Below are 22,240 nucleotides of genomic sequence, written 5' to 3'. Positions count from 1 at the left end.
AGAGACCACACTAGATAAAATGGGGGGTGGCAGAGAGAGATCAGAACACATGTTCTTGTACCCTGACAGCCTTGCCGACCCTGGGAGTCATCCTGCTGGGACAGAACTGCAGAGGTAGTAAGTGAAACCAGTTGTTGCTGCTGGATGCCCTGTACCTAGAGAGCAACAAAAGCAGCACCACAGAAGAAAAGCTTGTTGGGATTGTGATCAGGGTGCCCTCAACCAAGTTTTTTGTTTGTTTAACTGCTCCTTCTTGTGTGGATTGAATTGTCTAAAGACACTGCTTGGTGGGAGGAAGGAGTACCGGGGAATGTTTGTATGCAGTTCCTCCCATCCTCAGATCAGAGTCTGGAGTAGGAAACAGCACTGTGGGATGGAGTCAGATTTATGCGAGGAACATTTGTGTGACTGATGGGTAACAATTTCTATTGTTATTTTGTGTAGTTCAGTCAATGAAAAGTTTCTTTGTGTCCTTGGGTTTGCTGCACATTTTTGTTGAATGGAAGGAGTGACTCATGATATTGGTGGTGATGGAAACAAAATTAAAAAAATCCTTCCAGTAGTACCTTAGAGACCAACTAAGTTTGTTATTAGTGATTGAGTGAGAGATAGTGGAGTGACTGGATGGATTATGTGTATTTGTGGAGTAGAATTGGATATGTGATAGTGAATGAGAAGTTGATACTTTAAGGTTTGTGGATATGAGAGGCAAGATTTGTGAGTGGTGTGAAGTATTTTGAGAATTGGGTGATAGGAGCACTGAAGACAGAAGGACCTCCTAACTCGAACAATATTTCAAGATGTGCTGATATTTGTGTGTGTGTGTATGTATGTTTTGAAATTTTATGTTTTATTGCATTGCAATGTTGTTCCGTATAAGATGACACTTTATTTTACTGTAGTTTATGAGTTTTGTAAACCACTTGGATATTCTTTTTAGTGTTAAATGATATAAAATAGTAATAATAAATAAACCAAAACCCACCAAGGTTTTATTTATTCATATAAGGAACTTTACATATTGCCCTTAATCACAGGACAGTTTACAAAGTAGTAACAAAGTAAACAACATAATATACTTAAACAATATTATATACATACATCTAATTCATAAAGCAATGCAAAAGAATACATAATCAGTGATGGAACATCACGCATAATAAATAATGCACAAAAAATAGCAGAGGCAAATTAGTCACATTGCCAACCCATCAAAAAACTCCTTAAAAATACTACTGTTGGTCTGCCCATATCAGGTGCAACTTTGTGCATCATCATAAACTTTAATTGTGGAGAAGCTGCAACCCTCTGAAAGGGAAGAGAACTGAGGCCCAGGAATCATTATAGAGATATATGGGCTGGAACCATGAGTTGACATTAGTTATTGCATTTTTCTTTTTTTAAAAATAAATAAATATGATATTTATTAAAAGTTTGAAAATTACAGAAAAGGAAAAAAAAACAATAAAAAGGAGAGAAAAAAACAAAAAAACCATATAAAAGCGATACAACAATACAGCAAAACAAAACAAAACTAAAACTAAAACAGAGATCCAATATTCCATATCTTTACCTTTCCTTTACTTGTTTCATCGACCTCCTCGCACCTCCCTTTTTTTGTATTCTAGTTCAATTCACTATTTCAGCAAGTTCTTCCCATCTTTCTCAATTTTTATTCTATACTTTATCTTAACGATCTAACCTTGAGTTTTTTTTATTTTTACCCATTATCAGTCCACTTTTACTTAATTCTTTGTTTAATTTCTACTAAAACCATATTACTTCATTCCAGCATCTTTCTAACATTCATTCATTTTACAATATTTCTGTAAGTATACTTTTTCCAATCTTCCAAAAAAAAAATCCAATCTTCTTCCACCGACTCTTCTCCCTGGTCTCAGATTCTGCCAGTCATTTCTGCCAGTTCCATGTAGTCCATCAGCTTCATCTGCCATTCTTCCCTGGTGGGTAAGTTGTTGCATTTGTCAGGGCCGGATCAACAATTAAATGGGTTGGAGTGCCCAATCTATTGTGATTGTGGCTCAGAAGGTGGTGCGGGCCCAAAGACCATCAAGTGTTCTGATGATGAGACTCGATGCATGGACTTCTTTCTTGTTCATGGTAAGTAGAACTGCTAGCCAAAGAGTGGAAGAGGGGAAATTGGGTGGGTAGCTGGGTTGCTCTCCCGTTCTGTTTGGGGCTTCCTGCCAAGAATAAACTGTGTCTGTACTGGGGGCGGGGGGGGGGAGTTCTTTTTCCTGAAAATATAACTGAGTTGAAATCAGCTTTCCTTTTTATGTATAAAGATGAGACACAATATTTCTGGAGTGCAAGTAAGAGAAAGAGAGAGAAATAATGTGTTACCAGTAGTTAAATTGCATGTAGAAGTGTCTTTTAAGAGAGGCCTGATCTGAAAAGCAATATGGATGTGGGTTGGGCTGCTGTCCCATAATTTATAAATTGGACTTTTTCCTTAATATTAAACATCTCATGATGTGATTCTCAGATGTGATTTATACTTGCAAAATACAGTTAATAAAAATTAAAATACACCTATTCTCTCTTCTGCACATGCACAGACACACATCCCTTACTACCCAGAGGCTCCTATGACCCTGTCTCTTTTTCTTTCCTCAATGATGCAGCAGTTCCTGATAAAGCTTACAAAGGCTGTGCATCACAATCTTTTTGTGATTTAGCTATGAAATCAAAGCTTAACAAGTACATCTCAGGCAAAATAACGCGAGTACGGTGCTATGAATCTCTGTATTCCTCAGAATAGCCCAGCTTTGAAGGGTAGTTAGGAGAGAACAATGTCTTCTTCCTTTTGGATTCCACCATTTGCTGAAGCAGTGGAGGTGGAGGTTGTTGCCTGGTGGTGGGAGTGCAGAGCAACTTGGATTCACAGGACTCCTGAGTCCTCTCTTTGGCATTTTGTGGAGGATTAATGGGATGCAGGGGATAGAGAAGCTAAAGTAGAAATGTGGGGCTTGGGGACTCTCGCTCATGATAATATGGTATATGGGTTAACATTTCCTTTGTTCATAATCAAAATAAATTGGTGTGGCAAATAAAAACTGTGTTCTGTGTCTCTATTTAACAAATTAAGGATACCATATTCAAGAATACCTACAAGTTGGCCAGATTGCTTGCAGGAGAAAATTCCTCCCTCTCCCTGAAATACGGAGACTAAATTAACCAGAGCAAGGTCCATAAGCTAAGTGCCCACTTCCTCCCTCTGGGTGGGGCCCTAAAGACCGGGTGAGTGGGTGGAAAATCCTGTGACAATCAGCCAAGAGGGCAGCTGACACCTGGCCACCCCCTTAAAAAGGCTGGGTGGGTGCACACTGATTGGCTGAGCAGGCACTAACTTGCCTTACCTGAGGGTCCAATGCAGCTGGAGGTGGGCAGTGCCAGCCATGCCCTCTCCCGGATGTTGGCAGCCTCCCTGAACCCACCCCACCCACTCCATAAGGCAATGGCTGCCCACCCAGCGCCCCAGGTGAGGGGATATTGTCCTTGCTACCATCCAGTATTACAGTGGTACCTCGGGTTAAGAATTCAATTCATTCTGGAGGTCTGTTCTTAACCTGAAACTGTTCTTAACCTGAAGCTAATGGGGCCTCCTGCTGCCGCTGTGCCGCCACTGCATGATTTTTGTTCTCATCCTGAAGCAAAGTTCTTAACACAAGGTAATATTTCTGGGTTAGTGGAGTCTGTAACCTGAAGCGTATGTAACCTGAAGCATATGTAACCCGAGGTACCACTGTATTATTAAAACCCTCAGTGTCTCCCCATCTCTCCTTTACCTATGCTGTTGTTTAAAACAAGCCTTTCTTTCACATTAACTGTCCCACTCTTCTAGCTGCACCCAAATGTCTCTCTTCCATTCCTTGGCTGCTTCACAGGAGAGAGAAAGGATGTGGGGCCCTCCAGTGGTGTAGCGTGGGTTGTCAGCACCCGGGGCAAGGCAAGTAATTTGCGCCCCCTAACCCGTGGATTTTAGCACTCCAGTGCGAGCGCCCCCCCAGATGTTGCGCCCGGCCCCCCTGCACCCCCCATGCTACGCCACTGGGGCTGGGGGCGAGCGAAGGAGCCAAGGACCCCCCCCCAAAGGATCAGCAGGAATTTATTAAATTTATTATTTGTGGAGCCCCCGCGGGCCGAGGCAGCCGAAGCCCCCTCCCCTCGGGTGCCTCCCCGCCCCCTCCTCTCCTTGGGCTGTAGGTGGAGCTCCAGATCCGGGCTTGGCGAGTGCCTCTCCTCCTCCCGGCCGGGTCCGGGGGCTTCCAGCCGTGCTCCGTCCTCGCCCCCGCGGCTGAGAGCCGGAGCCAGCGGTGCCCCCTTCTGCCGGGAGACCCTCGCCCGCCCGCCGGCTTCCTCTCGGAGGGCTTTGGGGACCGCAGGGCACGGCGAGGCCCCTCGGAGCTCTCCTCCCTCCCAGTCGGCAGAAGCAGCCGCTGCCTGTGGCTGGGCCGAGGGGATGGCGGCGGCGGCGGGGTGCGGAGGCTGCCCGTGCCCGGCCAGGCGTCGGTGCTGCTGCAGTGGCTGCTCCTCCTGCGAGCAGTGAGTGGAGCGCAGCTGCAGCGGCGGCGGGGGGCGCGCGCTAGGGCGCAAGGCTGGCGGTGGCGGCGGGGAGCCCAGCGGAGGAAGGAACTTGTCCCTTCCCTCTGGACTCGCGCCCCCCCAGATGTTGCGCCCGGTGCGGCCGGCACCCCTGGCACCCCCCACACTACGCCACTGGGGCCCTCAAATAAATGACATTTGGGTCCCTTCCAACTAAAAGTCTCTATGATTCTTGTTATACATTACTATTACTATTACTATTACTATTACTATTACTATTACTATTACTATTACTATTACTAATACATTACTATTGCTATTTAAAATAATATGATCTGTTAATAGAACTGCATTTTTAAATACATTCACATATCATCATTTGCTATCAGAACCTTAGTGCAAACTTTCTTCCTCGCAGACTCTAGGAACTGCAGTGCTGTGATGTCTTCTAACAGCAAATTTGATTTGGTTTCACTGGACTACAATTCAAAGGATCTTTTGGAGCATGATTCTATGTCTTTTGAACATGGATACCTCCTAAATAGAATGCATAATCTGGAGTAGATATTAGGATGACATATGTTCAGAGCAGATTTTGAGATGGCCTGATCCTGCAGGCCATGCCCTGTAACATTTATCCTATGAAAATAAGGATATTTTTTCAGGAAGCTTTTGCGAACCCACACACTAAACCCTGTCCCTGGAGCTTACCCCCCAGGAAGGAGACATGACAACAGTGGATGGGTTTAAAATTAGGCTACAACTTTATTGAATTTCAGGTGTAGGGACCTTGGCTTAGGCCTTGGAAGATATCTCTCTCATAATTGACAGGGGCTGAGGATGCGCTGATAAAGATGTTGAATAAGACTGGGCCCAAGACCCCTCCACAACTCGTCGGTTTGGATGAACGAATCTTAATTTTTAGGTGGAGTCCTAAGAAACATACATCAGTGTCTGTTAAACCTGAGTGTGGTGAGGCGGGGCTACTGACAATACATTCACCAATACGTGGAGCCCCAAAGAAGGCCAGGGAGAATGCTGCATGGAAGAGGTGTGTTTTGAAGTTCCACCATCCCAGCACTGGCAACTTGTCCCAAATTAACCTCAGGGTATCTGGTGTTATAGGCTTCCTGCCATCTTGGCGGGGAGGGGTAATACAATGCCACCCCACGAGCAGCTTCCTGACATGAAAGCTTTCACAAGGGTCAGGCCACCGGAAACATTTACGGAAGAATGAAATATCTGCCTTGTAGAGCAGTAACGTTTTGATGGCCAAGCCTCTACATTTTAGATGGAACCAGAATTTTAGCATGTCAGCGTCAGAGGCACGTCTGAGGCCGAGCCATAGCGGCTGCACAAATGCTCCAAGGATGACCAAGCTCTGGCATATGAGTGCCTAGTGGAGGGTGCTAATGCCAAAAATATTCCCTGCATTACTTCTCGCATCCAATCTGCCACAGGTCGTCTGGGAACGGGTCAGGTATCTGTGCTGCCTCGGGTACCAGTTCGCGGAAATGCTCCATCTGGAAATGAGATAAAGCATCCACAATGTCGTTGTTATGACCTGGTATGAAACGTGTCATGAAGAAAAAGTTGTGCTGAAGGCATTCTAGCACGAACAGGTGTAACACCCTGATGGCTTGGTCAGACTTTGCTGACTGCCTGGCTATAATCCTTACCATTGCTTCATTGTCCGACTAGAAGCAAAACCTGGAATTCCTGAAATGGTTTCCCCAGATGCGAAGGGCAGCTAGAATAGGAAAGAACTGGGGAAAAGTTAAGTCCCATGTGATGCCTGCTGCATGCATGATTAAGCAGTGTAGGGCTCCATTACCAATAAAGGAATCTATGCACAGTTAAATCAGGGAAACTACAAAATTGAACACGTAAACTTGGCTGGATCCAGGAATGTCATTAGGTTCCCAGGCTGGGAAGAATGAGCATGTGATGCATTAATTGTTGATTACTTTGTGGCTGACTGAGAACATCTTGGTCCCAACGACATTGTGATGAAACTGAGGTGGGGATAAAGTAGGAGGGCATGTGGTGAAATTTCATGGAACTCCAGAAAATAACTCATCTACTCACAATTCCTGTTTTACAAGAGTAAGGGTGAGATGGACTGGAAGGGGCATTTATCTTGTATTCATCTGTGGAATTTGCTGGCACAGGCATATCATGGACATGGCAGGTGACAGGAGAGCCACAAGAATGACATAGGAGACTGTTATTGGGTTGAATTAGACCACAACTTTATTGATGACAGGAAAGAGTAGGTTTGACTAAGGCATTGGGCATGTATCCTGCAACAGGCAGCCTGCTTGCTACATGAGTGGATTAAATTACCTGGTGGGGTCAACCCCCTTAGTGTAGAGTCAACTGCAAAATGGATTGGATGCCAAAACCCTACACAAGCTGCCAATGTCACTCTTCCTGGACCCCTCTAATGGGGTATCCTTGTGACTAAGGATGAAGTCCAATGCCTAATCCACCAAAATTATGACAGTTGCTACAAAGTGGGGGAAAACATGCAAACCGGCTAATTTGTTTGCAGGAGAAAATTGCTCCCTGACCCTGAAATAGGTAAAGGTAAAGGGACCCCTGACTGTTAGGTCCAGTCGCGGACGAGTCTGGGGTTGCTGCGCTCATCTTGCTTTAGTGGCCAAGGGAGCCGGCATACAGCTTCCGGGTCATGTGGCCAGCATGACTAAGCTGCTTCTGGCAAACCAGAGCAGTGCGGAAATGCCATTTACCTTCCTGCTGGAGCAGTACCTATTTATCTACTTGCACTTTCACATGCTTTTGAACTGCTAGGTTGGCAGGAGCAGGGACCAAGCAATGGGAGCAATGCGAGCAATGGGGATTCGAACTGTCAACTTTCTGAGCAGCAAGCCCTAGGCTCAGTGGTTTAAAGACTTAATTAACCAGAGCAAGGTCCATAGACAATGTGCCCACTTCTCCCCTCTGGTCAGGCCACTAACGACTCAGTGATGGGATGGATAATCCCGTGATGATCAGCCAGGGTCCCAGGTGAGGGAATATTGTCCTTGCTGTAACTTAGTATTATTATTAAAACTATCAGTGTCTCCCCATCTCTTCTATACCTCTGCTGTTGTTTAAAACAAGCCTTTCTTTTTCTTTAATTGTCTCACTCTTCTTGCTGTACCCAAAGGTCTTTCTTCCATTCCTCGGCCGCTTCATAGGAGAGAGAGAAAGGATGTGGAGCCCTCAAAACCTCTATAGGACCTTTGCACAATGTATTTACTTCCTGGAACAATGTGTTGTCTTCAACATGAAATTCCAAATTCAGTGTAGTAATTTATAATCAATATTTCAATAACAAGGGAGCACACTCACTCTCTTTCATACACGCAACTTCAGTAAACTGGTTAACTTTCTCTAACTGAGCAACCAACATGCAGGCTTCCTCTTAAGATCCAAATAAATTTAAATATATATTAAATATCATGGGGACTTTCCTTGTTAATCATATGGGTCCATATTTTATGAGCAAAATATTTTTTTAATTGCTATGTATATGATTTATTTTTCAGAAGTTAAAGTTGTATGAGTTTTAGTTGTAGCCAGAGCTTGTAAACATTGCTTTATCAGCTGGCCTCTCTACTTGACCTTTGTGCATCTTAGTTAACTGTATCTCTCCCTAGGTAGAGAGTGGCCAGGATGTTTTTGATGCCTCATTGAAGAAGGGAAGGTGTGGTTCTATAATAAGAACAATTTTATTATTATTACCCCACTCATCATACTGTCTTGCCCTAGGAATTCTTTGAAAGCTGCTTTGAAAGATATGGCTGGGCGGCCCTTCATCCTTCATGGATTTGGATAATTTCAAGGGACGCGGGTGGTGCTGTGGGTAAAACCTCAGCGCCTAGGACTTGCCGATCGCATGGTCGGCGGTTCGAATCCCCGCAGTGGCGTGAGCTCCCGTCTTTCGGTCCCAACTCCTGCCCACCTAGCAGTTTGAAAGCACCCCTAAAGTGCAAGTAGATAAATAGGTACCGCTTTATAGTGGGAAGGTAAACGGTGTTTCCGTGTGCTGCTCTGGTGCCGGTTCGCCAGAGCAGCTTCGTCACGCTGGCCACGTGACCTGGAAGTGTCAGCGGACAGCGCTGGCTCCCGGCCTATAGAGTGAGATGAGTGCACAACCCTAGAGTCTGTCAAGACTGGCCCGTACGGGCAGGGGTACCTATACCTTTACCTTAAGCTTTCTTGAATGAGATAGATTATGGATACAGGGGTAGCCAACATAGTCTTCTCCAGACAATTTCCAACAACCCTAATTGGAATGTTTGGCTTTTGAGGCGATGAGAGTTGTAGTCTAGCCACCTCTGGAAGTCAGCATACTACCTCTCCCTGATCAATATCCATTTCTAGCTCAGCAGGCTCAGCTTTAGCTAAAACAACCTGTGTTATATTATTTGTAAATCACAGTTTGATATGACAATGTTGGTGCAGACAACTATATACAGTCATACCTCGGGTTACAGACACTTTGTGTTGCACGTTTTCGGGTTGCGCACCACACCGAACCCGGAAGTACCCGAACAGGTTACTTCCGGGTTTTGGTTCTCTCACATGCGCAGAAGCACGAAATCACACTTTGCGCATGCACAGAAAAGCCAAATCGCGACGTTGCAGGTTGCGAACGCTGCGGATTGGGAACGTGCCTCCTGCACGGATCACGTTCGCGATCCGAGCACCCACTGTAATGGAATTCAATCTCGTATAGTCCCCATTATTCCTTCCTAGAGGATTCTGGGGGTTGCATTTCCGTGAGGACTATGGACAGAATATTTGATTCAGCTTCAAGGAACCACACTTCCAAATATTTCTACAGGATATATTTTGAAAAATGGTGAAATACTACAAAACTGAACATGCCCCGTTGGCTGGTCTAGGAATACAATCATGTTCCAGCCTCACCAGATACCTGTGAATAAAATATAGATGTGATTTACCAGTTGCTGATCACTTTGTATCTGATCATGGGCATCATTTCCCCAGAAGCATTGTGATGAAATTAGGTGGGATATACTGGGACGTTGTTTGGTGAAATTACATGGGCTTCCCAAAAAGAATTCAATTAATTAAAATACCTGTTTCTTAACCATGAGAATGGGATGGAGTGCAAACTGCAGGTGGCAGAATTTCACATCGTTTCCAAAAAAGAGTTAATCCAATTTCCACATTGTGCTTTGTGTTCCAGTATAAAATTGCACCATGTCTGGGAAAGCATGCAATCTCTAATTTCATCATTTCCCACCCCCTTACTGGACTAGTTCTTTCCACCTGGAACCCTTGGGCTCCCTTCTTGGCCTATAAAACCCTCCAAACTAGGCTCATCCTCCATCCTTCACCGGCTTGTTTGTTCTGAGTGCTCTCAGCATTTGATCTCTTCAGCACTATGAGGACTTTCCTGAGTACTTGTCTCCTCTTGGTCATTCTTTGTCCAGGTGAGTAGGAACCTGAGATCTTGAATTCTTTCTCCAAGAACATTCAGTCAAGGGGCTAGTAGTGTCTATATGCCACCTTTGAAGCAAGAGAGGCAAAGTAGTTGTTGTGGAAGATGATAGGCATCCGAACAACATGACCAGTCCAACACAGTTGATGCTACCTACGCCCTTGCAGCCATACAGAGCTCTGCAGGAAGGACTCTGCAGGAAGGAGAGGAGGTCTAGCTAATCAGAGGACTGGATGAGGGAGAGCAGAGCAGGGAAGCTGGCAGGAGAAGATAAAAGCAGCAGAGCCAACTGTCTAGGCTGCTTGCTGCAGATAACTATGGCTCTTGCTGGAGGCAACAGATCAATGGTACTTTGAGGCACTGAGAGACCTCTAACCATAGATGCCAACCCTATGGGGCTGGGAACATCTCTGCCTCCCCAAGTATGTGATGATGGGGCTGAAAATTTCCCAACTTTGAGGGGCCCCACTGTGCCTCCTTGCAACCTCCTTGTACATGTTGTACTTGTGGTCTCAAGTGCATACAGTGAGCACCCCCAATGTCAGGCAGAACTCGGCACCTACCTTTAACCACAAGTTGAAAGCACTGGTTGCAAGAGTGGGGAACCAGTGCAAGGGGCATCCCTGGTAGGGGATTTGCTTTTGGTGGAAAATCTCCCTAGGTGTAAGTAGCCAGTTAGTGGTGACTGGGGATGGAATATGGCCCCTGCTGTTGTGGGCCCTGGGCTGGAGGAGTGGTATAGAGAGGGGTGAAGGGGTTTTCTTCATGAACTCCCCAGCCATTTTTTTGGTGGATAGGCAACAGTATTCCTGGTAGGTAGTGTGGTGTAGTGGTTAGTGTACTGAGCCCAGGAGCTGAGAGAAATCAGATTCAAAATTCCCCATTCAACCACAAAGCTGATATTGAGTCTTGTTTAGTGGTCCTAAGGGTCCATTTAGAAAGTGTGCTTATATTTTCTTATGGAACGGGGCAAGGGGCAATTTTTACAATTGCAGAGCCTTTTTGAGCTTCAGGATTATTATGGGGAGTGGGGTGCATTTAGCATGGCTCCAGGTAAAGGCAAGGCTACGGGGGGGGGGGGCGGCTAAGGGCAAAGGAAAAACATCTGCAAAACACAGAGGGAGCATGCATAGGCATCCCATTCCCCTCTTCTTCTGTGGAGGAAGAGCCAGACTAGGGGACTATATTAATGTTCCTTGAGGCCCTGAAAAGGCAGAAGGCAGTGGGTAGGGGGGAAGAGTATTTCCCTGATTTAGCATGCATAATAGCAAATGGGAAGAAGGCTTTGTGTCTTTCCATTTCTGTGCCTGGAGATGTTCCTGTGTGAGGAATGGGGGGGGGGGGAGAGATGTGTGTTGGTGTGCATGCAGTCTCTAACCCACCACTACATGTGGATTCTGAGACCTTTAACATTGCTCATGTTTGGCTTGGAATATTCTGCTTCTCAAAGACTGAACAACTTATGTTCCCTCTCCTCTCTGCAGTGAAAGGTAATCAATGTAAATCAAGCACGATTCGTTACTGTACTATGGGAGGAGGAAGTTGCTTTTCTCAGCTTACTGAAACCTATTTAAGTGAGTATGAAGCCTTTTTGTCATATTAACTCTAACTGTGTGTTTGCATCCTTTGGTCTCTGGGGTATCTAGTGTGACAACAGAATGCTGATCTCACCATCCTTGAGGAACTCAACTTTTTCAACAATTAAATATTAGAATTAAAACTATATTAAAAATCTGTTTAAAATGTACCAATAATTACAATAAAAACAACACAACCCCAACCCTTTCAGTAAAAGCAGTCATTCTCCAAAAACCTGTTGAGACCCACTTGTAAAATGACAAGGTGGGATTTAGTCTAGATTCTTGAGTGAGGTACAATAAAAGCAAAAAATAAAATAAAGAAGAAAACCACGTGTTGAAACCCATCCATCCCTCTCTATGTTGAAAACTATCTCTCTCTCTCTCTCTCTCTCTCTCTCAGCAAGGGAATTCCAGAGTCAGCAAGGATCCACTGAGATGGCCCATTTCCACATCATTAACTAACAGAGTGTGGAACCTCTCTCACTCTCTCATACTTTGTCTCAGGGAAGCCTCATAGATCAACAGAGCCACTGGTAACCTTCTCCTGACTTTTACCAGCTGCTTACTGTGAACAAACTGTGCACAAATATTCAGGCCTCATCTTTCTCTGGCATTTGTCTCATAGCTCCCCCTTAACTCCTAAATGACAATCCCTCACTGAATGATAATTCCCAACTGCTTAGAAAGCAACCAAATCAGAGTCTACTCTTCGTTGGTGCAGGCACATTGATGGGGCAATGAGGTACGCAGCAAGTGAATGCACACAAGGAGACATGTTTTGGGTTCAGATTAGTCCACAACTTTATTGATTACGGGGATAAACAGCTTTGACATAGACACTGGGCATGTAACCAGTCCACCTCCTGACTGATAGACTCTTGGGGATGACCAATATTATCGTCCATCAACAGCATGAAGAGCAACCTGTGAACCTCAAGTAGACACTGGCAAGGGGTGCTCTGTCCCCTGAACCCCTGAGCTGGATGTATGGACAAGGAATGCATTCTTCCAACATCCCTGAGCGTTCCGAAGCCGGTTGGCGGGGGCAGGTGTTCCCGCCCCCCCGCCCGGCTTCGGAGCAGCGTTCCGAAGCCCGGAGGCGGCGGGAGGAGGCGTTCCCGCCCCACCGCCCGGCTTCGGAGGAGGTCCGAGGACAGTGGGGAAGACGCGCTGCGCTTCCCCGCTGTCCCGGATATTTCCCTATGGGCTGTCCATAGGGAAATTCATCTTGCGAAGCGCCTCCAAAACGGAAAACCCTTTCATCTAGCGGGTTTTCCGTCTTGCGAGGTACCACTGTATATAACATCAAAAATAAAAATAATCCAATACCCCCCCCCCAAAAAAGAGCCCCTTCAAAAAGATATAGGATGTTGATCGGTTAAGAAAAGGCCTGGTTAGAAAGGAACATTTTTTGCCTGGCACATAAAAGTAATATTATTTAATTATTTATAGAAATCAGCTTTATTATCATTGGGTGCATATACTCCTATCATCACTAATTTTTCTCCTTGTACCGTTACTTGAATTATTACGATCCTTCCCTTCTCATCTTTGAAAAGCAGTCTGGGTTTCACATAGATGACCACGCCTCTCTTTTTACTCTTATCTGACAAGATAAATTCTGCTCCTAACTTTTTATTAATCAGCACCCTTCTGTGTTTTCTGGATATATGTTTCTCCTGGAGACATATTATGTCTAAATAGTTTTCTGTTAAGATATGTTCCACTCTGTTCCTTTTAAACTTGTTATTTAGAGCATTTACATTCCATGTTGTGATTTTAAGAACCATCCTTTATTTTAATTTAATTTCTACAGTGAGAATTTAAGTTGTAAGAAAAATAAATAAAAGGTGTGAATGCATAAGTCTAAGATGTTTCTCTTCTTACTGTCCCTCTCTTCTTCTGCTACCTCCTCTTCCTCCTCCCCTGTCAGCTGTTCTCTTTTGATTCCAAAATGCTTCCTGTAACTTCTAGGAAATCTTTCTGCTCCTTCCACCATCTTAAGTTTCCATCTCTTTCCTTTGTAAGTGAAGGTTATTCCTTATGTTAGCTCCTACCTATATGGAATATTCTTCTTGAGTGGATCAGTCAGAAATTTATGATGCTACTTTTTTTAAGCATCCTCCCTGGAACTTCTCTCAGAATAATTATATTTTTCTCTTCTATGCAGTCTTTTTTGTAGTTTGTTTGGAGGATCCTATCTCTTAGAGCTACAGAGTTTAGACATACGAAGCAATCACCTGGTCATTTGAGCTCATGCCGTGTTCCATCATGTGGCAAACCAGAACTCACTTCACTTTACACCAGGGTAGTCAATCTTTTTATACCTACCACCCACTAATGCATCTTTGTTGATGATAAAATTTCCTTACCGCTCACCAGTGCTTGATGGAAGGAGGATTCAGCTTGTGCTGTAGTACCCCCTACCACCCACCTAGAATCCTGAAATGGCCACTAGTGGGTACTAGGAACCAGGTTGACAACCCCTGCTTTACACTCTCATGTACCTTTGAGTTTTTTCTTGCACAGGCATGTCTGCAAGATTTGGGACACTGCCTGGGCCAGAGTAGGCAATGACCAGATGAAAAACCATCTTCTTCCGTCTCTCAGAAATATAGTACATAATATAAGGAAGCTTCATGAGACAGGCCCCTGGATCAGCTAGTTCCATATCAGGTAGAGATGGGTGGTGGATCAAGCTATTCTAGGCTCTTTTGTATGGGCAGAAAAACAAGTCCATCTAATCCCATTTATGTGCAAGTTGTTAAGGAACTATCCTAGAATATTCACATGGTATTGCAGAAGAAATTATACTCAAAGAAACTACTTTATGGATTAGTTTGCTGAATTCAGTTGTTGCCAGGTATTTTCTCTTAAATCACCCATTTGCCCAATGTATTTATATTTGTACATTCATCAATCTGAATTTTTGCATATCTTGCTATTCCTTCAATTCTCTCTAACAGATGGCTCTACAGAGACCTACAAGAACAAGGGTTGTGCTAAAAACTGCATCTCAGTAAATGCCACCTTCTCTTCAGTAGAAAGAAAATACGTCCAGCATAGCCACTATTGCTGTCAAAAACTTATGTGCAACCTCTTATCGCCTAAATGTAAGTATATCTATCTATCTATCTATCTATCTATCTATTGCCAAAGATAAATAGCATTGAGCTTTCAAATTTCTTTCCTTGTTACTCTAAGACAAGCAATACCATTCCAGTCCAAGATTCATTCCTGGTCATTCAATATCAAGTGATAACACTTTCCCCTCATTTAACACATTTTTAAAAGAAAAGCCTAACTAGCTTTTCAGACACCTTTTAATTGAATAACTTCCTAAAGAAATGCCTGAAGCAACTAATATTATAGTTGAGATCTTGTTTATTCTGTTATATTTTACTCCAAGAAGACCCATTTATCCCAAATAGAATCCAATAAGGCAGACATTTATGTACAAAATATATTTTGAAAAATGTGAAAACTGCAGGTGGCTCTTTGAAATATTAAATAATCAATATATTTTTGGAATTTTTAAATCGTATTAATATTTTTAATCCTTTTTATAAAATGGAAAATTTGGAAACTTAGATTTTAGATTTAGAGTCCATCATGTGACATATCATGAAGATCAGGTTCTGAAGGGATTTGTGTTTTTAGTTTTGACGTATCTCTATCTAGGGATGCGGGTGGCGCTGTGGGTTAAAGCCTCAGTGCCTAGGACTTGCCGATCGAAATGTCGGCAGTTCGAATCCCCGCGGCGGGGTGCGCTCCCATCGCTCGGTCCCAGCGCCTGCCAACCTAGCAGTTCAAAAGCACCCCTAAATTGCAAGTAGATAAATAGGGACCGCTTACTAGCGGGAAGGTAAACAGCGTTTCCGTGTGCTGCGCTGGCTTGCCAGAGCAGCTTCGTCACGCTGGCCACGTGACCCGGAAGTGTCTGCGGACAGCGCTGGCTCCTGGCCTCTAGAGTGAGATGAGTGCACAACCCTAGAGTCTGTCAAGACTGGCCCGTACGGGCAGGGGTACCTTTACCTTTACCTTATCTCAATGCTGGGCTGAGCTTTTAAGGGCTTTGTGTAGTCTGGCAAGGTCAAATTTCTCTCTCTCTCTTTGAAATTTCAAACCCTCATAACTCAAAAACGGGATGAGATAAAAAATTACAATTTTAGATTTAAACTTAGTTTTGATCACTCAACAAGTGTACAAAAGATTAAGAAAAATAGATGACATGAGGCAAAAAAGTTGTATCACTTGATTGGGTGCCAGTGCAATGTTTCCTTGCCAGTAATTAGGGACAGAATTTTGATATACGGTATGTCAAAAAAAATGTGTAGTGAACTGCCCTGTGATTTTTGGATGAAGGGCAGTATACAAATTTAATTCCTAATAAATAAATAAAAAGGTAAATACTGACCTCCCAATGGGGCCTCAATAATTCCTTGGAGGTGTTCAGTAAATGCCCTAACCTAGTTTGTATGAAAAATTCTTGGAATCAGCATCACCATCTGTATGTCATGGAGAAGCACTTTATCCCCAAGAGTTTCAAATGGCCACATGCCCCCCCTTGCTCACTGATAGCTCTGCTCACTCTGGGACTCATCTTGGTGGGGCAGAACTGCAAAGGTAGTTAGTTAAACCATTTATTGCTGCTGGATGCCATCCAACTGGAGAACAACAAAAGTCGCACTGCTTGGGCAAAGTTATTGAGCTCTATTTGGGAACAAAAATACTTGTGAACAAAAATAAGTTTTGGGGGTTTTTGGGGGGGGGGCAAGATTTTAAAAGCATTTTAAAAAACAAAAACCACCCTACTTGGCATACAGTCTGGGAAAACACGGACATATGGTAGCCTTAAGTTCCTCCCATTGCTATATTTCATGTCTCAGTTAGTGAACTGTTTCTTTCTCTCATTGGTTTCTACAGTAGGTCTGATAAACACTGACATTTTCCAGTGTCCAGGAATTATTATTATCAGAAATCAGCAAAATAGCCGGGGGGGGGGCGATGCATAAAAGCTTCAAATTTAGTGTCCTGGTTTTCACGTGTTTAAACTGCAGTGACTGGCAATGGTTGCTGGTGATTGAGTGAGAGATGACTGGGGTGACTGGATGGATGATGTATTTGTGTGCATTTGTGGAGTAGAATGGGATGTGTGATACTGAATGAGAAGCTGGGACTGAAACTGCCTTGGTCATGCTGGCTGGTGATCTCTGTTGGGCTAGGGACAAAGGTGAAAGCTATTTCCTAGTTCTGCTGGATCTCTCAGCAGCTTTTGATACCATCGACCATAACATCCTTCTGGATGTTAAAAGCAACATTTTTCATCTGTGGGCTGGTCCACCGTCCCTCAGACCATGTGGTGGGCCAGACTATATTTTTTGGGGAAAGATGAACAAATTCCTATGCCCCACAAATAACCCAGAGATGCATTTTAAATAAAAGGACACATTCTACTCATGTAAAAACACGCTGATTCTCGGACCGTCTGCGGGCCAGTTTGAGAAGGCGATTGGGCTGCATCTGGCCTGAGGACCTTAGGTTGCCTGCCCTTCCACTCCTTCCTCTTAGGCCATGTTCAGAAATGATGTGGGGGGAATGAGTGTTCAGACCAGACCCCTGGGCTCTCACTTGTGAGGTGCCAAAGGGTTCCGTCCTCTACCCAATGCTTTGTAACATCTACATGAAGCCACTGGGAGAGATCATCAGGGGGTTTGGGCTGGGTGTTCATCAGTATGCAGATGATACCCAGCTCTACCTCTCTTTTAAATTGGAACCAGTGTAGCAGGGACCCTTCTGAAAATCACAGGCGGATGAAGCCTGTGACTGTGGGACTTGGAGGGCACCTTTAGCGCCCCCCAACCCACTAAGGAACCCAGAAACGGGCTCCGAAGTGAAGAGGGGGAAGTGGTGCGGTGCTGTGAGTCAATTGCTTTTTCTGCGGAGTGAAGCCGCACAGCTGTTGCCGGAGAGCGCTGCCTTTTTCCTGGGACAATTTGGCATTGAAAAGAACTAACCATGAGTACTGGAACGCTAAACACCTGGACTTTAAACAAGAATTGGCGAAATAAAAGGAACTTGGACTCTAAAATTTACTTTCATTTGGTACTGAAACGGAAAGGGCTAAACAGGAAGTCACCCTTCCGTTTTCTTGTAGTTATAACAAAGCAAAGACAACGTAAACTAGAGCCTTAAAAATTACTTTTAAAGGATCGTATTTCATCATTCTAAATTGCGGAACCCTCCTTCGGAAGCAGGAGAAGAAGGGGGACTTTTATTGAGTTGTTTAAACCTGCGGAAATAAAGTTAAAGTAAAGTAATTTTCCACTGTCCTGACCCTGGAGCGGGGTGTCAGATTTGACGATTGAAGCTCATTGACCAGAAACAAATGCTTTGACAGATAGTTAAAAGGAGGGAAATATTGTGATTCCATTGTTTCCTTTCGTTTTTTAAAAGAACAAATATGGACAAAATATCTTAAAGAAGAAACTCTGTTGCTATTGTTTCCAAGGAAAAGAACAATCAGAAGTTTTCCCCCCTAGAGGGGAGCTATGAAATTGTAACTCAATCCTGGGAACTTGCAACTGTTGCTGATTACAACCGTGGGAAAGAGTTTTGTGACCTTGCAGGACAATGCCTTCAGAAGCACTGTTGGGTGCTTTCTGTAAAATTAATGCCCTATTGGATCAGTTAAGTCAGAAGATGGTTTTTATGACTAATGCTGCCAGAACCTTTGATCAGGTTGTGGAAAAGTATATGGAACCCACTCAGGAACTAAAACAGGAGCGAGCCATGACAGAACAACAGAAAGAAGAGGATCTTGCTGAATCTGGGACGCCAGAGATGGAGGGACTTTTGGCCCAGCAGGAAAATGAGCCTTTGGATCTGATAAATGAATTTGGAAAAAACCAGATTTTGAAAGATAAAGTTTGGATCGAACTGGAAATGGGGGGTTGTTTGGACTTTCCGAGTCTGGTAATGGGCCGTCAAAGGTTTGGAGCTGTTGGGACTTCCAATTTTGGAGGGAATTTGAAATATGCAGTTTATTCTGGACTATGAGAAAAGGGCTGATTTGCTGAAAAGGGTCAAAAACACTACTAAGCTGGAGTTCCCACGAGTGAAAGGAAAATATGAAGAAGAGCTGCGAAAGGGACATGGAAGAGATTTGAAGGCCTCGGACATAAGGGCACCAGGTTAATGTGCTAGACTAATGGGGGGGGGGGGAAAGACTGACAATCCCGGGACCGGGGGGAGGGGACGCTGGAAGAAGATTGGATTGCTTTTATTTTATTGTATTTTTTATATATATTATTATTAATAGAAATGCTTTATGAATGTTGGGAAAATGTTGAAATGAAATTATTTGGCTCTTGTAAAAATGTTTAAAGAATTTGGCAAAAAGGTAATGGTTATGAGAAGTTTTAAGCTTTAAGGTCGTTTTTATAAGACAAAATGAGAACAGAGTAAGGCAACGTGATGATAAAATATTATGAATTACGGAAAGGATTTGCTGTGACAATTACTAATCAAGATACAAGAGATGGGAGGAGGAGGAGGTCATGAAAAGAAGGTAATGGAAATTGGAGAATTTGAAAGGGATGGTTTTATTTCTTATTTTTTCTCTTATGTTTTTCTTTTTTTTCTTTCTTGTAATTTTGTCTGTTTTTCTGTGTAATTTTAAAAAAATTCCTTTGTTTCAATAAATATCATTTAAAAATAAATAAACAAATTGGAACCAGTGAAAGTGGTGAAGGTCTTGTATGGGTGTCTGGAGGCGGTTAGAGGATGGACTGCGGCTAACAGATTGAGGATGAATCCTGACAAGACAGAAGTACTGTTCTTGGGGGACAGGAGGCGGGTGGATGTGGAGATCTCCCTTGTCCTGAATGGGGTAACTGTGCCTCTGAAGGACCAGGTGCGCAGCCTGGGAGTCATTTTGGACTCACAGCTGTCTATGGAGGTGCAGGTCAATTCTGTGTCCAGAGCAACTGTCTACCAGCTCCAACTGGTATGCAGGCTAAAACCCTACCTGCCCTTGAGAGAAAAAATAAAATTTTAGATTGAAACTTAGTTTTCACCACTCAACAAATGTACAAAACATGCCCCCCTTGCTTTCTGAAAGCCCAGCTCACCCTGGGACTCATCTTGATTGGGCAGAACTGCAGAGGTAATAACTTTATAGTTTGTGGATATTAGAGGCAGAATCTTAGTGTGATGTGTAGCATTTTGTAAGTTAGGAGATGCTTTATAAATGCTGTAAACTGCCCAGAGTGGCTGGGGGAACTGAGCCAGATGGGCAGGGTGTAGATAATGAAATAAGTTATTATTATTATTACTATTATTATTATTATTATTATTATTATTATTATTATTATTTATTAAGAATATTATTGGAGCACTGGAGACAGAAGGGTTCCTTCACTTTAAACACACTATAATATATGCTGATGTTTTTGTTTTTGAGATTTTATATTTTTTTGCATTGTAATGCATTTACGTATAAAATTAAATTTTATTTGTAGTTTCTGAGCCTGGTTTGCAATGGCCCATGGGGTCATGAAGAGTATTTTTAGTATTAAGTGATATATAATAATCATTAATAAATAAACAAATACACACCAAGGCTTTATTTATTTATTTATTTATTTATTTATTTATTTATTGTTTAAAAACTTTACATAGTAACATTAATCAGAGGAGTGTTTCCAACATAATAACAAAGTATACAACATATTATACTTAAACAAGATTATATACCTAAATCTATTTCATAGTAATAAGCACTACATAAGTATATGTAATTAGTGATTGAACACTATACATAATAAACCAAGCACCAAAAATAACAGTGGCCAATAAGTCACATTCACAACAATAAACAATGCATTTACTTCTGGCAGTGCCACCGAGGCACTTGAATGGGCTGGAGTGCCCAAACCGTGGTGTAGCTGAATCAGAAGTTCCTGAGGGTTCAAATGCCATCAAGTGTTACGACGACGAGACTCAGTGCATTGACTTTGTTCTTGTTCATGGTAAGTAGAACCGCCTTGCAATGAGTGGTGGTGGGGAATGGTGTTTGTGTGTGTGTTACTATTTCATTCTGTTTGTGGCTTCCTTCCAGAAAATAGATTATTTGTGCATTTGAGGAAAAGTTTCTTTTTTCCTGAAAACATAACTCACCTCAAATCCCATTTGCTTTGTATGTATATTTATGAGTATGTATATTTACGGGGTGGAGGTTTGAGAAGGTGAGAGAAATAGTCTGTTTGTTAACTTGCGTGTAAAAGTATTAAAAGAGTGTTTTCACCAGTCTTTAAAAGAAGTATAATTACCCATGGAGACCTTATCTGGAAAGCAATATCAATGAAGATGAGCCCCTGCCCCAGAAGAAGAAGAAAATAGACATTTTTCATTCTAACTTTTAAACACCTCTCTCATATTCATTTCATGTGGTGATTTTCAGATGCTTTCTATACTTGCTCAACATAGTTATTAAAAATTAAGATGCTCCTATTTTTTCTTTTGCACAAACACACACAAACACAGGTTGCTACCAAGATGCTCATCTGACCTTGTCTCTTTTTCTTTACTAGACGACAGTGAAGTTCCTGATAAGGTCGTCAAAGGCTGTGCATCACCAGCTTTTTGTGAATTGGCCAAGACATCAATGCTTAACAAGTACTTTTCAGGCATGATAACTGGAGCACGATGCGGTGAAACTCTAGTTTCACCAAACCAACTCAGCTTTTAAGGGTAGTTAGGAGAGAGCAATGTCTTCTTCCTTTTAGATTCCACTATTTTCTGCAACAGTGGAAGTGGTGGTTGCTTGTCTGAACATGGGAGTCCAGAGCAACTGGTATTCACAGGACTCCTGAGGCTTCTGTTTGGTGAATGGGATGCAGGGTATAGATAACTAAAGAAGAAATGTGGGGCTTTGGCTCATGAAAACATGGGATATGTGTAAAATATTCAATATAAATTGGTGAAGCAAATCAAAACTCTGTTGTGTGTCGTGTGCCTGCATTTATCAAATTAAGAATATTTGGTATCAGTGGTGGTGAAGGGCACTGTTTTTAGAATGAAAAACAATGGGTAATTATGAGTTATCTTATTGATTTAGGAAATATATATTCCAGTCCATATTTCAAAGAAATCTGATTGGCTTACAATAACGTAAATCAAAGACATACAATACAGAAACTTCCCATCCAACCTACTAAAAGGGAAACATCGAAGAAAGTTCTAAAATACAGTCAACTGTGGGCTATTGTAGAGGCTTTTCCAGAGATTTGCCACACAGCACTAGGCAGTCAGGGCAGATTGCTGTTGTTTGGCAGAACTCTGGAGAGGCACCACGGAATTCAGGAGTCAGGAACAGAAGACGATCCCTGCTGGATCACGCCAAGGACATATCTAATTCACTATCCTGGTGCCAGAGTACTTAACCATATTCCTACAAGAAGCCCAGAATATAAGGCATGCAATTACAAATTAAGGAAGGTGGATCTGGAATTCCAAGACTGGAATTATATATTCGTGCTTATTTATTGACAAGTATCAAATATTGGAGACCTGCTGATGGCTGTAATCTTCTCAGTTGGGCAATCTTAGAATA

At 43.0% G+C, this 22,240-nt stretch overlaps 1 protein-coding gene across 1 annotated transcript; it reads left to right on the top strand.

Annotated features, from left to right (window-relative positions):
- Nucleotides 1-9,988: 9,988 nt before the first annotated feature.
- LOC310711098 (phospholipase A2 inhibitor and Ly6/PLAUR domain-containing protein-like) lies at nucleotides 9,989-21,470 on the top strand (the record flags this gene model as incomplete). The annotated part of the gene is made up of 4 exons (XM_083512571.1): nucleotides 9,989-10,037; nucleotides 14,592-14,738; nucleotides 20,526-20,657; nucleotides 21,219-21,470. The coding sequence occupies 4 exons, from the start codon at nucleotides 9,989-9,991 to the stop codon at nucleotides 21,374-21,376; spliced, it is 486 nt and encodes a 161-aa protein (XP_083368697.1). The 3' UTR covers nucleotides 21,377-21,470.
- Between the last annotated feature and the right edge of the window lie 770 nt (nucleotides 21,471-22,240).

Source organism: Podarcis liolepis (assembly GCF_965112155.1).
Source record: "Podarcis liolepis genome assembly, chromosome: 7".
In the NCBI taxonomy this organism is placed as follows: Eukaryota; Metazoa; Chordata; class Lepidosauria; order Squamata; family Lacertidae; genus Podarcis; species Podarcis liolepis.
This window is presented reverse-complemented; position numbering and strand designations above follow the sequence as displayed.